General features: G+C 55.5%; 1 protein-coding gene across 2 annotated transcripts in view; it reads right to left on the reverse strand.

Annotated features, from left to right (window-relative positions):
* Positions 1-8,727, reverse strand: part of ZNF609 (zinc finger protein 609) — a 53,942-nt gene extending 45,215 nt beyond the window's left edge. For both annotated transcript variants that reach the window (XM_057422091.1, XM_057422092.1), the window contains exon 1: positions 7,838-8,727. In XM_057422091.1, coding sequence (XP_057278074.1) covers positions 7,838-8,584 — 747 coding nt within the window. In that variant the 5' untranslated portion in view covers positions 8,585-8,727. The remainder of the gene's footprint in view (positions 1-7,837) is intronic.
* Between the last annotated feature and the right edge of the window lie 5,525 nt (positions 8,728-14,252).

Here is a 14,252-nt window from a genome sequence, read left to right on the forward strand (position 1 = left end):
GCCCAAAGCATCCTCAGAAGCAGTGGCAGAGCAATGCAGCTCTGTGTTTGCATGGCAAACATCAGGAAAGCAGTGGCACAGAAGTTGCCAGGCCTGGAGAAAACAAGAAGGCGGCAGTGAATACCCTATAAGCCAGAACTCAAAAGCAGAGGAAGGGCAAAGCAGGCAACGCTTTGCTTCGCAGCCCTTCCCGAGGCCTCCCCACTGCTGGTGCAGAAGCAGCTTTGCTCATTAGCAGGTTATTCCTGGCGAACTCCCCCTGCATCAGCTCCCGGCAGGGCCGTGGGAGCAGGCGCCAAGTTTTGAAGCCTCGGGGTCACACAGCACTCCAGACACATGCATCTTCCTTTAAAGAAATCTCACTGTGCAGATAAATGGTGCTGGGTAACAGGGGTCATTAGGCTAATAAGCAGGCAGCGCCAGCCTGGGAGCAAAGCAACAAACACAAGAGTCTACCCGAGCCAGTCAGCCTCAAAATCTGACCCATCTCAAGCAGTTACCATCTCCATGGGAGGAGAAACCAGGTCCATGAGTCAGCAGCACCAATCACCCCCAGCCTTCCCATCACAATCTCTAACCAGAGCACTGGGGGGGGGGTGGATCTGCAGTTTGACTGCACCAAGGAACTGGTGCAAGAAGAAGGCATCCCCCCTCTGCCAGCCTCCTCGCTAGCGCTGTCATTCTGCTTCCATCTTCAGGAATGGGAGATGTTTTCTCCACTTCCTATCACTCTATCCTTGGTGCAGGCCCTGCTTCCCGCTCCAGCAGAGACCGGGCTGTGTTTCAGCACAATGATCTATTCAACAGGATACAGCAACGCCGACAGGCATCAAAACTAACTCACTCCTTAACTAATCCTCCCCAGCACTGCCAGCCAGGAGAGCAAACAGCGAGAGAGGCAATTTTTCCTATATAAAAGCTTCCGAGGTGGGACCAGCTGAAGCTCTCGGCCTGCTACCTCTAGCGGTTATAAAAAAAAGCCCACATATAAATAACCTCTCAGCAGGAGCCAAAACTCAAAGACTAACCCCATGGTTTTAAGTGAACGAGGCCAATTTCCTCCTTTGTAGCTCTTGACACATGTTGGCTGCATGCCCCCTTCTTGCCTTGTTCCTAGAGCAGAAGGCTCCGGGCGGAGGGTCCAGGGACGATAAGGAAACGAGTGGTGTAATTCCCATGGCCTCCCCACACAGCCCTGTCAGCAGCTCTGGAGGCAGCTGATTCCAGCATGGCTGGAGAGAAGAACCCACAACAAGAGGAGCAGGCAAGAGCCGGCAGCTGCCTGCACCCCCACCACTTCCTTGGGCTGCCAAGGCTGCTCCGGCTGCCATTCTTCAGAGAGCTGAGCCCCGTGGAGCGAGGGGTGGGAAACTGCACTGGGATGGCAAGAAACTGGCTTCTGCCCAGGGCTGTCAGTATGAGCAGGTCCCTACCCAAAGCACTGGGCTTCCCACATGCCTTAAAAAACCTGCAGAAAACAGCAGAGCTCTGAAGGATGCAGAGGGAGCTTTGGGGTGGCTGTAAAGCAAAAATTATTTTCACCAAAATGCCTCCATTGGGAGTTTTTCTGCCCACACTCTGACCCCAAGACAAGGAAACCCACCAGGCGCTGCACCTCACATCGGGGTCAAAATCACGAGGACGTCTTTGAAGCATGAGGTTGGGACCAGCCCACGACACCCCATCACAGCTTTGCACCAAATCACAGAGTCACAGAACGGTTTGGGTTGAAGGGATCTTAAAGCCCATCCAGCTCCAACCCCTGCCACGGGCAGGGACCCCTTCCACTGGAGCAGCTTGCTCCAAGCCCCTGTGTCCAACCTGGCCTTGAACACTGCCAGGGATGGGGCAGCCACAGCTTCTCTGGGCACCCTGTGCCAGCGCCTCAGCACCCTCACAGGGAAGAGCTTCTGCCTAAGAGCTCATCTCAGTCTCCCCTCGGGCAGGTTAAAGCCATTCCCCTTGGCCTGTCCCTGCAGGCTGTTTATTAAAGGTCCCTCTCCAGCTTTCTTTTCAGCCCCCTTTAGGTACTGGAAGCCATCAAACAACTCCACTTCCCAAACCACCACCCTGAATACAGAGGAGCCCGCTTCATCCTCACCTCACTGGCCATCTACACTCAGAGCAGCCTGGGTTTTGCCAAAGCCTTGCATCAAATGTCTTGACATGCGGAATGGGAAAAGCTGTTCTGCTGTGTTGGGTTTTTCTGCAAGCACGGAAGGTGCCCAGCATACAGAAGGCTTGAGCCCTCAGCACAGCATGTCCCTGCTCCCGCACCATTCCTCAGGGAGCTCAGTGGTCAAACCACAGTTGAACCATTTTGTACTGAGCAAGACACGAAGAGCTGCTGGTAGAGGGTGAGATCAAGTCCTAAAAGGATGCATGGACAGCTCTGGGCAATGTAAAGCAGCTTGCACTGGTGCGACCATCAGCTAGTGAAGGAGAGGACAAGCACTGAGGGACAGCAAGAAGCTGGTGACAGCCAAGATACTGCGACAGAAGGTGCCAGAGCAGAGCTGGAGCCCTTTACACACACTAGCAGGGTGATGTAAAGCAGCAGCACAGGATGAGCAGCCACATCTCCAAAGCCACATTCCATGAGCTACCTCCACGTTCAGGTTGGCACCAAGCCCAAGGTTGGAGACTGGTGGTCTCCAGGCTCTGCACAGCAGAGCATCACTCTGTCCAAGGTGAAAAGCTGGAAGCAAATACAATATCCAACATACAGAAATGTCTCCAAGAGAGTCTACAGCCATCTCCTGCTGGGCTTGCATCTAAGAGAGCTACTGCCTTCTAGCAAGATTGCACCTCTTCAAGGCAGTCATCCAAGCACCTCTTCACCTGAACCCTCACTGCTCCATCCACCACCAAGTCTCATCCCTTTCACCAAAAATGACTGAAAAAGAAGCAGCAGATGTGCTTTGATTCTAGGTAAAGAGTGATTGGGTGGGAGACACCCAGCACTGGGGTGTAATCCCATGTCCTGGTCAGGCTGGCACGGTCACAGCTATAGGAACAGCACGGACACCATGCAAGTTTGCCTCTATGGGTTTAAGGGAAGAATGTCAGCACAGATAACACCACGGCCACACTGCAAACAACTGGACAAGACAGCAGCAGCAGGAAGAGTCCAAGGATGTATTTTGGGGGACTATTTCTTTCTTAGCAGCTGCTACCAGCACCACCTCCAGCACCATGGTGTCCTCCCACAGCACCAGCAGTGTACTTTCACACTGGCTCTGGGGCCCATCCACTGCAGTGTTCCCCACCTTACACTGTCCCCTTCCCATCGGGCCACCCAGAGCAGGCATCTCTGCTCAGAGCACATGCAGAGCATGCCCACACTGTGGCCTAGGGTAAAATTCAGGGCACAAAATGCACCGGTGGCTTTTGCCCCCTCTTTCGCAGAGGGCCAGGACCGAACCCAGCCTCCTTGCTGCCCAAAGCCGCAGCGCACGTGACACAGGGAGGCTTTGAGGAGAGCCGAGCCTCAGCGGGCTCTGTTTGCCCTTCCCTTGTTTGCAGCAGTGTCGCATCTGGGCGCTCCTCGCAAGAGAGAGGGGAAAAAAAGAGAAGAAAAAATCCCGCCTCCTCCTGCTGAACAACCTCTCCATCACAACAAAGCCCGAGCGGCAGCCAAGAGCTGGGAGCCCCTTTTGTCTAATGCTCACCATGCCCTGGGCAGGCCGGTGCTGCAGCGCGGGCGCAGGGCAGGGGGCCAGGCACAGCACAGGGTGAGAGGAGCCAGGGTCGGCTCAGCCCCACGGGAGCAGCTGTGGGGCAGGGGGGGAAAGAGGCTCCCCAGCCCGGTCGGCACTGCTCCCCCATACACGGCCATTTTGCTGAGCACAGCGGCTCACCCAGAGCAGGCATTCCCTGTGAATCAAACCTCAGCTCCAGGGTGCCCAAGGCCCCACAGCTTGCTGCTCGACACAGCAGGTACAGACCCAGTTGCTGGTCCACACGCTCCAGGCATGCTGCATTAGCACAGGCTCATTTCCCTCCCTGCTGCAAAAAGTACTAAGCTCCCACTCCTGCCCTAAATGTCTTCTGGGGCTCCAGCAGCCTTGGCTGGTGCAAGGAGCTGCCCAGGTACCAAAAAGCACAGCCCAAGGCAAACATGCGCTAGGTGCTCAGCACACCCCACAGAGCCTGGAAGGTCTCAACAGGGGTTACTGCCAACAGGCTTCATCAGGGTAGGCCCCATCACTGGCAAAGTTAATGCTTGTGTCCCAACACAAGAGATAGCATCAGGCTCAAGGAGGGTACGTAACAAGCCAGGGCAAGCCGCAACAGGAGGCTGGATACGGCCAGATAAACACCTAGAAAAGGGGTATTTGGGATATTCAGCTCCTAAGGCTTCACCCCAGGAAGCAGCAACCAGAGGAGCTGTGCAGTTACACTGGCAAAACACATCCCGTCAATCCCATGCGCTGTGTCCACAGGCTTTATCACTGTCACGATGTCAGACACGTGTCACCTTGTCCTGTGTCAGACACAAGGAGCAAGGGTGATCTCGCCCACGGACACCACACCAGCTCGAGCAGCTGCTGACATGAAAGGGTGGCCAAAAATCCCAAAGCAAAGCTGTTTCCTATACCCAGAAGGACTGAGAGCTGCAAAATGTTACAGTGAGATATTTAAAGAGCACAAAAGCAGAAGGAGGGGCAAAGAGCGAGCTGACTGTGGCACCGAGGCACCTTGTTCAAGGAAAAATACTCACTGCTAAAGTGCTCTTTAATCCTCAAGGAAAAATAGTCTCAGCTAAAGTGCTCTTTAATCCAGCCAAGGAGATCCAACAAAACCTCCTGGCTGGAGGCTGACTGCTCAGCATGCACGTAGGTATGGGGAGGTCATCTACCCCAGGCTGAAGGCGGTGAAGAAAGAGACGTTCTCTCTTTCTTCATCCCCAGATGGAGACCAGCCTCCCTGCCTGAAACGGAAGTGGGAGCAGCACAGGGTTAAGCAGAGGACAAGCTGCTGGAGACCAAAGGTTGGGCTGAGTCACAATGTGGCTGTTCCTGTTTCGGCCTGAGCAAGTTTCTCTCTTCCCAGGCAGGGCTTGTCCCCAGGCCTCAAGGAACCAGCGGCCTTCGTCCCCCTCTACTGCTGCTGCCCTCCCACCACCAGCACGTACCTGCGCTCTTCACTTGTCCTTCAGATTCCACACCGGGCATCTCTGCAGCTTCCAGGAAACAGGAAGAGCCCAACACCACTGCCCACCTCCACCTCATCAGCCATTAGCCCTTCCTCAGGCTCTTCCTCAAGAAACAAAACTGCTTTCCCACCTCTCACCATGCAGACACCTTTCTTCTCACCCTCAGCTTTCCCAAACTGAAGGAATCCATCTAGCTGACAAAAGAGAGCTGATGGCTCCTCCCGAGTGCAAATGTGACACCATTTCCTGCAATTCCAGACCTTAAATCACTTCTCAAAACACGGCTGTGTTTGTATCTATGTGGTTGTACCAGAACCTGGACAAGGCAGAACCATCCTTACAGGGTATCTGTACAAAGATGATACAACAGCATGGGTTGAAGGGACCTTAAAGCTCATCCAGTTCCAACCCCTGCCATGGGCAGGGACACCTTCCACTAGAGCAGGTTGCTCCAAGCGCCTGTCCAACCTGGCCTTGAACCCTGCCAGGGATGGGGCAGCCACAGCTTCTCTGGGCACCCTGTGCCAGCGCCTCAGCACCCTCACAGGGAAGAACTTTCACCTGCTGGTCATGCAGCCCAGGATACAACCAGCTTTCTTGGCTGCAAGGGCGCAGCAACAGCTCATGTCGTTTATCACCCACCAGTACCCCATGGTCTTTCTCCACAGGGTTGCTCTTAATTTATTCACCCTCAACTCTGCACCAACAGTGGGGATTGTCCCAGCGCAGGTGTGGGACCTTGCACTTGGCTCTATTGAACTTCATGAGGTTCACATGGGCCCATTCCTCCAGCCTGCCAAGGTCCATGATGTTTGGTCCCTCTCTTCATAATCCCCACCTCACTTTGGCAATTCTATCAGCAAAGGGCTTCTGCAGCTGCATCACGGGAAAGAAATAAATCTTTAATACTAAAAGCACATGCAAAGCCATGCAGGGCACAACAAAAGGTCCAGCCAGCTCCCACAGTTTTCACAGTGGCCAGCAGCAGATGGCTATGAAGGAATGTAACAGCCAAACATGTTGAGATATTTCCCAAACCACTTCCCAAGCTCCAGCCCTCCTATGGCTTTTTCCAAAAGACACTGCCCTGTACACCCGACCATGCGCTCCTCCTCCACAAATCCACCCAGGTGCCCCAGAGCATTGGTGAACTTCCAGCATCCAGTTTCTGCAGCAGCATTCAAGCCCACCATGCAAAAGAGCACCTGCTCCTCTTCCTGGTTTCATTCACTCTGGTTCCACAGCCAGAAAGGACAAGGCTACAACACGTCACCTTCACACCACTCCTTAATCTTACAGGCTTCAGTCACCTGCTCCAGGAGCCTTCCCCTCAAGCAGAGGAAGCACTGACCTACTTAGCAACTCTTCTCCCATGGCTGACCATCCCCACCAGCCTTTTCTCCACGTATGCTCTTTTTGTGGATGTTAAAAATAGGCTCAGCAACTCTCCCAACCCCACTGAGCATTCCCCACACGACCCTTCCTGGTGCACAGCACAGGGTTCCCCACGCCAAAGCAGAAACTCTCCCAGGGAGCCCCCAGCTGCAGACACAGCAAACCCACATCCCTGACACCCCCCAGCCACCCTCCCCACACCCCAGCACGTTCTGGCAGCACCAGGGCTCAGACACCCCAAACCCACACCCCACGCACAGCAAACGAGTGGCTTCACAGGCATGGACCAGCAACACCACGAGTGCAGCTGGTGCGGGGAGCTTCTGCTCCAAGCATGAAGAAAACTCCAAGCACTCAACGTGTTCCCCCATCTGCCCACAGCAACCACCTCACTTGAGGTCACTAAGAAACTAGCTCCCTCCGCTCCAGCAGCGGCATTCAGAGCTGGCTGCGCACCCCTCAGAGCCAAGCGCCGCTCAGACGGACACACGGCCGTTCACTGGAAAGGCTTTTTGCACCCCTGGTGACCTGGAAGAGCAGCTTCACCAGCTCAGCATCACTGCTGCATGTCAGCAAGGAGCGACATGTACAAACATCACCCACAGCAACCTGTCCTCCCGAGGCTCAACGTCACAAGTGGGACAAAGCCTAGAAACCAACAGCAGAACAAGAAACGAGGCGGTGACTCCTGTCAGCCCTTCACCTAGTGCTTGTCTACACGCCCACAGGAATCCCACATTTACTAACACGTTAAGGTCTCCTCTCTGCAAATGATGCAACCACAGAGAAATAAACTCCCCCAGGAGCTGCGGGGAGCTTTCACACAGGAGTTAAAGACACCAGGAAGCAGAGCATGGTGGCCAACAGACACAGCCCTGTCCCATCAGGAGCTGCAGCAGGCAGGTGACTAGGACGTCACCTTCATATTAACTCAGGTTCCTCCCACAGGAGCTGAACAGGCTCGGACCTGCTTGGCACAGACACAGCACTGAAGAAACCAAATCCCCGAGGGTAGGGCAGGCTGGTGCCCTGACGCACGGTGGCTGCAGGCTGTTTGCTGGTGCAAAGCTTGACCAGTGCCCTCCCATCGGCACATCCAGGCCACCAGCCAAACCATCTTCACACCAGAACCGGGAGGCACCAGCCATACATCAGGGCTGGCCCCCAACAGCACAAGACATGTGTGGTCCTGCTGCAAGTTCCGCAGCAGCACGTCCCAGCACAGGAGTGACCACCAGAGTCAAGCAGCAGCGTCGTCTCCACCCACACCCCAACACCTCTTACCTTCTCCGACTTCACCTTTTTCAGCTGTCGGCACTCGCTTTCCCCATCCTCCAGCTCCGACTTAACTCCCAAGGGATTGAGTGCAGCTCCCGTGTCAATAGCTATACTCCCAAGCTGCTCGGCAGCAGCAGGCTCTGTCCCCTGGCCCCCATCATACTGTCCCACCCTCACTGCCAGGGCCAGGGGCTGCAGCACGCTGGGCTCCTTCTCCGATGCAGCCCCTGCACCTTCACTCCTTTCCTTCTTGCTTTTGGACGAGCCGCCCTCCTTCTCCTTCTTGGAGCCGGCCACGCTGCGAGATGCCTTGGCCGATTTCTCTGAGCCCTTTGGGGTGACGGCAGGCACCAAGCTGCCCGAGTTCGCACCATCCCCAGCGCGCCCTTGAGCCTCCTTCTTGCCACCAGCTCCCTCGCTGGGAGTGAATAAGGAAGTCCCTGGGGCTGGCTTGCCACTGTCCTTGCCAGTCTTGCTCCTTTTCGACTTGGATTTGCCTTCCTTGCCCTGCGGGCCCGGCACCGGGCTCACGAACTTGATGTTATCCGGCAGGGTCGCCACCGCGTTGGGTGCCGGGAGCCCCACCTCTTTGGAGCCCGACATTTCCAATTTCTGCTGATCCTTCTCCAAATCAGCGTCCAGGTCAATGATGAGATTCCCTACGCCAATGTCCCACTCATCCCCGCTGTCGTACGTCTCAACCGGGTTCGCATCAATTCCTTTCCCTCCGGAAGCTCCGCTGCTCAAGGACATCTTAGAGTTAACAGCCCCTCACAGTTCAAGGTTCTTCCCTGCCTCCACACCCTGGGGGTCACCTACGTCCTTGGGGGGCTTCCAGTGGTCTGGGTCTGCCCAGGTGACGGCATCGCTGCTGGAAAGGAGAACAAAGAGAACAGGGTTACACAAGAAATGCCCAGACAGACAGATCTGAAGGTCAGAAGAGCCACAAGTGCAGGCAGGAGCAGTCCTGGGCAGGGGGAAAGCCCCCAGCCTCCCAAATCCCCATCACACAGCACAAGGCAACATCCTCCTGCTGCCCACACCCCCCGGGCTGGGGCTGCTCCTCAGCCATCCCTGCAGCAGCAGCAGCCATCTGGCACTGGTCCCTCGATCAATACCAGCCCTGGCAGGTCACGGCTCTCGGCTCCACAAGACATTACTCACACGTTTCTCTGCTCGCCATTTCCCTCTGAATTATCGAGCGCTGCCCCTGGGAGGGAGGATTGATTCCTCTCCTGCTGATGCCACTCAGGGGGAGGGCTCCTGTCCAGACCAGAGCCACTTGCCAGGGAAGTCAAGTGCCTCAGTGGGAAATAAATCCCAAGTTTTCAAGCACCTGTGACACTTGGGACACATTGAGCATCCGCTGAAGGCCAAACCGCAGCAGGAAGTGCAGGCTTTCCATTCCACGGCTCCAAGCAGCACAACACTGCTCTGGTTTTGGGACATTAAACTACTGTCACCTTCAGCACGATGAGCCTGCTGGCTTCGAATGATGGGAGACAGAGACACAGCTGCACAAGTACTGGTCTTAACTGGGAAGAGGGGGATCAGCCCTACCTGCCTGCGCCATGGCAGACCCCAAAGAGCCCAAAAGTTCTACTCCCGACTTCCCCAAGGCAATAAGGGAGGAAAAAAAAAACAGACACCCACACACAACCTGGAAACACCAGAGCCCTCACTGGGATTCACTCCTGGCAATTACACTGAGACACAATTAACACATGAAACAGCTTCTCCCCAGCAGCCACTCAGCCAGGTCCTTGGCCCCAGGTCCTTGGCCCCAGCCACCTGCTTTCCAGATCGCTTAAGAACTCCTTGAGCACCCATTTGGATGCAGCTCCTCTCCACCAGCACCATTCCACTTTTCCCCAACAAGCTCCAGGCCTGCCTGCTCCCAGTACTATTTATGAGCAACACTTCAAAAAACAGGTGACTTAAAAAGAAATGAGAAGGAAAAACAAGAAAAAAAAACTCCACATAGGCACAAATTTCTTCAAACCCAGCAGGCAGGAGCCTGGAAAGCAGCTTCACGGTGCGTTTCCAGAGATGCAAACACTGTAGAAATGCCAGGGATTCTTTCATCAGACAGGCTGCCACAGCCAGACCTTTTTCCATCTGCTCCCCACAGCATCCTCGGCTCCGTATAGCTAATAATCTGCTCTCTGACAGGTCATTACGGAGATTTTTAACCCCAGGAGCTAGGGGCTAGCATCAAGCTGGAAATGAAAAGCACTGACCTCTCATTTCAGTGGCAGAGAAAGTGCCGAATCAGGAGATCACTTTGCGCACCGGTATCACTAACAGCTTCCCAAAGCCACCCTGGAGGTTTCTATCGTCACCTCCTCCTGCCCCAGCACTTGCTCCCCAGCCCCAAGCCAGGGCATCCAACCCAACCTGCCCTCCAGAGCCTCCCTCCAAACCACAGATGGGGCCAGGAACCAGCAGTGACCATCTCATTGCCACACGGTGCAGACCTCTGTGGCTGGTGCACAGCCAGCTCCCTTTGTGCCATGGATCCACTCTGATTCCTTTGTCGGGGGGGGGGGGGGAGAGCTGGGAACAAGGTGGATGAACCAAATTTTTATCTGCTAACAGCCCCTTCCTGGCCAAAAGCTGTGACACAGCATCCAGCTACAACCCTGCTGGACTGGGCTTGGGGACATGGCACTGGACCAACACATGGGATGAGGCTCAGGCTCCATCTCCAAGAGCTGTCCACCCAGGGCTGGAGCATGCCAAGGGCCACAGCCAGCTCAGAGCAGGGGGACAAACCGGCCTCACAGTCACAGCAGGATGACAGACAACCCACAGGGTTGTGTTGCAACAGGCACAGCACCTCCTTGACGCCAGTTTGGATGGCTCCCAGCTCACACAGGGAGCTCACCTTGCTGTACGTGTGCATATATACATGCACATATACATAAGTAATATTTATATATACATGAAATAAGGAGAGCAGATGAGCGGGACTCGGGTCTGGAACTATGCAAAGAGCAGCAGCGTTTGCCAATTCCTACCACAACAAAAGGAAGAAGGAGCCCAGAAGGCCGCTGGGTCTCTGGTGATTAGAGAGCCAGGAACAATCAAAGGGCTCAAAAACAAGAAGAGAAAAAACATCCACCCTACAGACGAGGCGTCGAGGGAGCTCCGGCTCAGCTAATGCAGAAGGAAGGGAACCGCAAACAGGACAGATGAGAACACGCTGGATTTGCAAGTGGAGGAAAGGCACATCGAGCCAGAGTGGGGCAGGGAGCTCACGAGGTGCAGCTGCTGAGGAGGGACCAGGGCAGGAACAGGCCCTTTCCAGCCTGGGCCTGAAGGTGGGACCTGATACACAATCAGGTTGGGGGGGGGGGGGGGGGGGGTGTGTGTCCCTGAACATCATCACATCATCCACTGCACAGGGCTCTACAGCACAAACCACCCTCCCTCAAACTCCCATCCCGATTCCCCATTTCTCCAAAGAGCCACTCTTGCAGGCTCAATCTCTGCAGCCAGAGGAGTATTTTGGGTCTCTCATCCAAGCAAGACCCCCACAGGGACCTGCCATGTCACTGTGATTTTGAGTGGATGAGGACCCCTGGCTACCACAGCCCCATGGCCCAGAGAAGGAGGTCTCTTTTCCACCACCTGGTTTGCCCAAGCTGGAAAAGCGCCGGGTGCCATCCAGATCCTCCCCACTCCCCTCCCGGGGGGGGGGAGGGGGGGTAATACCACCACAAGTCACAGCATCTCAGAGAACAGACTGAGGAGATTGATTCAGCTCTAAACGCATCCTTCCCCTTACCTCCTGCCACGGCAGGATTGATCCCCGCGCTACATGAAAAGCATGTGCTCACTTGTTGGCCTGGAGACCTGCCAACAAAGCATTTTAAGAGCAGTCCTGGAGCGCAGATCCTACAAGGAGACAGCTTTCTGCTTGGGAATGCTGCACACACACAGCACCAGACATGAATAATTCAGCTCCATTAGGTGCCGAGACCTCTACAATCCGCATCTAGGGGCTGGGATGGAGCCAAGCATATTAAGAGACAAACCTGAAAGTTCACTTTGGAACTGCAAACACACCTAGAGAAAGCTATTCAAACAGAAGAGCTCACCTTCGAAAGGGAGCGAGGAAACCGCACGAGCCCGCGGCTCTTTGTGCTAAAGCATGTGCAGGATGCTGGGCACTGAACCCACCGAGCCCGCACCGCCCCAGCCTTTCCTGCCGGGTACTGCAGGCCAAGAAACCAAACTGGGGCAGGACTGAACGCCCAAGGGCAACGAGCTGCAGAAGAAAGCTCTTCTGGCAGCAAGCAGCCCACACGCAGGGAGCCTGTCTCATACCCATGTGCTCCAGCCTGCAGCGCTCCAGGATCAGCCTCTGGTGGCTTCCAGACATGACCGACTGCAATTTTCACCCTGATTAACTTTCAGGAATGCCCGCAAGAAGGAGCAGCGAAGACGATGGGGGGGGGGGAGGAATCTCCAGGATGCAGCATTTCCTCTGGCGGGGCACAAGGCAGGGAGCAGAGGGTTTCAGTAAGATGCTCTGGAGCAACCGTGGAAGCAAACAGACCCCTCCGCTCCCTTCCCCGGGGAGGCAAAGACCCATGGAAGAGCTGCTGGCCCCCACCACTTGCCGAGACCCCGAAGGGCTCCCCAGGAGCCGTGGCACGAGGGGCCGCAGCAGCGAGGTCCGTCCCCCAACCTGCTGCCTCCCCACGACATCCCTTTTTGTTTCCTTTTCCGACTAAAGCAGCCCGGGGCGGGGGGGCCGCGCTGCTGCTCCCGCTCCCCGCTCGGCTCCTACCGCCGCATTTATAATCCCCCAGCTGGGCTTGTTTGGGTTGGATTTTTGTTAAGTAACTCCCATGTCTTTTCTGCAGATTTCTTTTTAAGATGTTCCTCTCTTTCCCCGCCCCCTCTCTCCAGAGATGGGGGAGAGAAAAGAGAGATGTTGAACGCGAGCCAGCTGGCACGCACGGGAGGAGACGGAGAAATCTGCACAAAGGAGCTTCCTCACTCACTTGCTGCTTTCAGCTCAAGAAATGGCACAGGGGAGGAGGGTTTGCTCTACCCCATACATCAGTCAAGCCGTTAGCAGACAAAGGAGATTTACCATGACACCCTCCAGAACTGCCACCCAACGGGGGCAGGATCCCCCCACCGCCTCCCCCCGGCGGGAGGCCGAGCTGTTGCAAAACACGCAGAGGCACAGGGCTTCCAAACAAGCTGTTCCATGTGGAATCCAGCGAGATGTGAATGGAGGAGCCGCGCTCCCGCCTCCCGCTCGCACAAGATGCCGGGAGAGCTCCGGTGGCTCCCGGGGCCGAGCAGGACGGCGCCGGCACGCTGCCAGCGGGAGACGGCGGAGCCCAATTTGAATAAAATGGAGCCACCCTGCTTTTTTTAATATGGAGGTGCACCCCGCCAAGACTACAGCTTCCAGCATGCACCGCGGCGGAGCGCAGCCAGGCGCCAGAAACTTGTGCCGGGACTCCCAAGTTTCCATAGGCTGAGCCTTGACACTGGGGATGAACCTGACACAGGGCAGCGCTCGAGCCGTGAGTCATTTGTTGGCATTCTTGAGAAAAGCCTGAAATATTTCAGTGCAGGCATTCCAAAAGCAGGACAGACGAGGTCACTGGAAGAGGCTGGAGAGGGACCAGCATGATCCAGCCTGAGCAGCAGGCCAGGGAGGTGATCCTGCCCCCCTAACTCTGCTCTCATGAGACCCTGCTTGCAGCACTGTGTGCAGTTGTGGTGTCAACATAAGAAGGACACGGAGCTGTTGGAGCAAGTCCAGAGGAGGCCACGAGGATGATCAGGGACTGGAGCACCTCCCGTATGAAGACAGGCTGAGAACATTGGGGCTGTTCAGCCTGGAGAAGAGAAGCTGCGTGGAGACCTCAGAGCAGTTTCCAGTATCTGAAGGGGGCTATAAGGATGCTGGGGAGGGACTCTTCATTAGGGACTGTAGTGATAGGACAAGGGGTGGTGGGCTCAAACTTAAAGAGGGGAAGTTCAGGTTAGACATTAGGCAGAAGCTCTTCCCTGTGAGGGTGCTGAGACGCTGGCACAGGGTGCCCAGAGAAGCTGTGGCTGCCCCATCCCTGGCAGTGTTCAAGGCCAGGTTGGACACAGGGGCTTGGAGCAAGCTGCTCCAGTGGAAGGGGTCCCTGCCCATGACAGGGGGTTAGAACTGGATATCTTAAGGTGCTTTCCAACCCAAACCATTCTATGATTCTATGGAGGAAGATGGGAGAGGTGGGCAAAATCCTTTTTCATGCAGGGGTGGCCAGGCAGTCAGTCACCCTACCTGGATTTACCAGATTTATCAGTCACTACAACCACTTGTTACCAAATACACACGCGTCAACCTCACATTCCTCATCAGTCAAAAGATGCAGCTCAGATCAAAACTCAATCTCAC

This window comes from Pezoporus wallicus, unplaced genomic scaffold (genome assembly GCF_028554395.1).
Source record: "Pezoporus wallicus isolate ANWC-B61680 ecotype Strahan unplaced genomic scaffold, APGP_CSIRO_Pwel_v1 contig_8476, whole genome shotgun sequence".
Taxonomy (NCBI): domain Eukaryota; kingdom Metazoa; phylum Chordata; class Aves; order Psittaciformes; family Psittacidae; genus Pezoporus; species Pezoporus wallicus.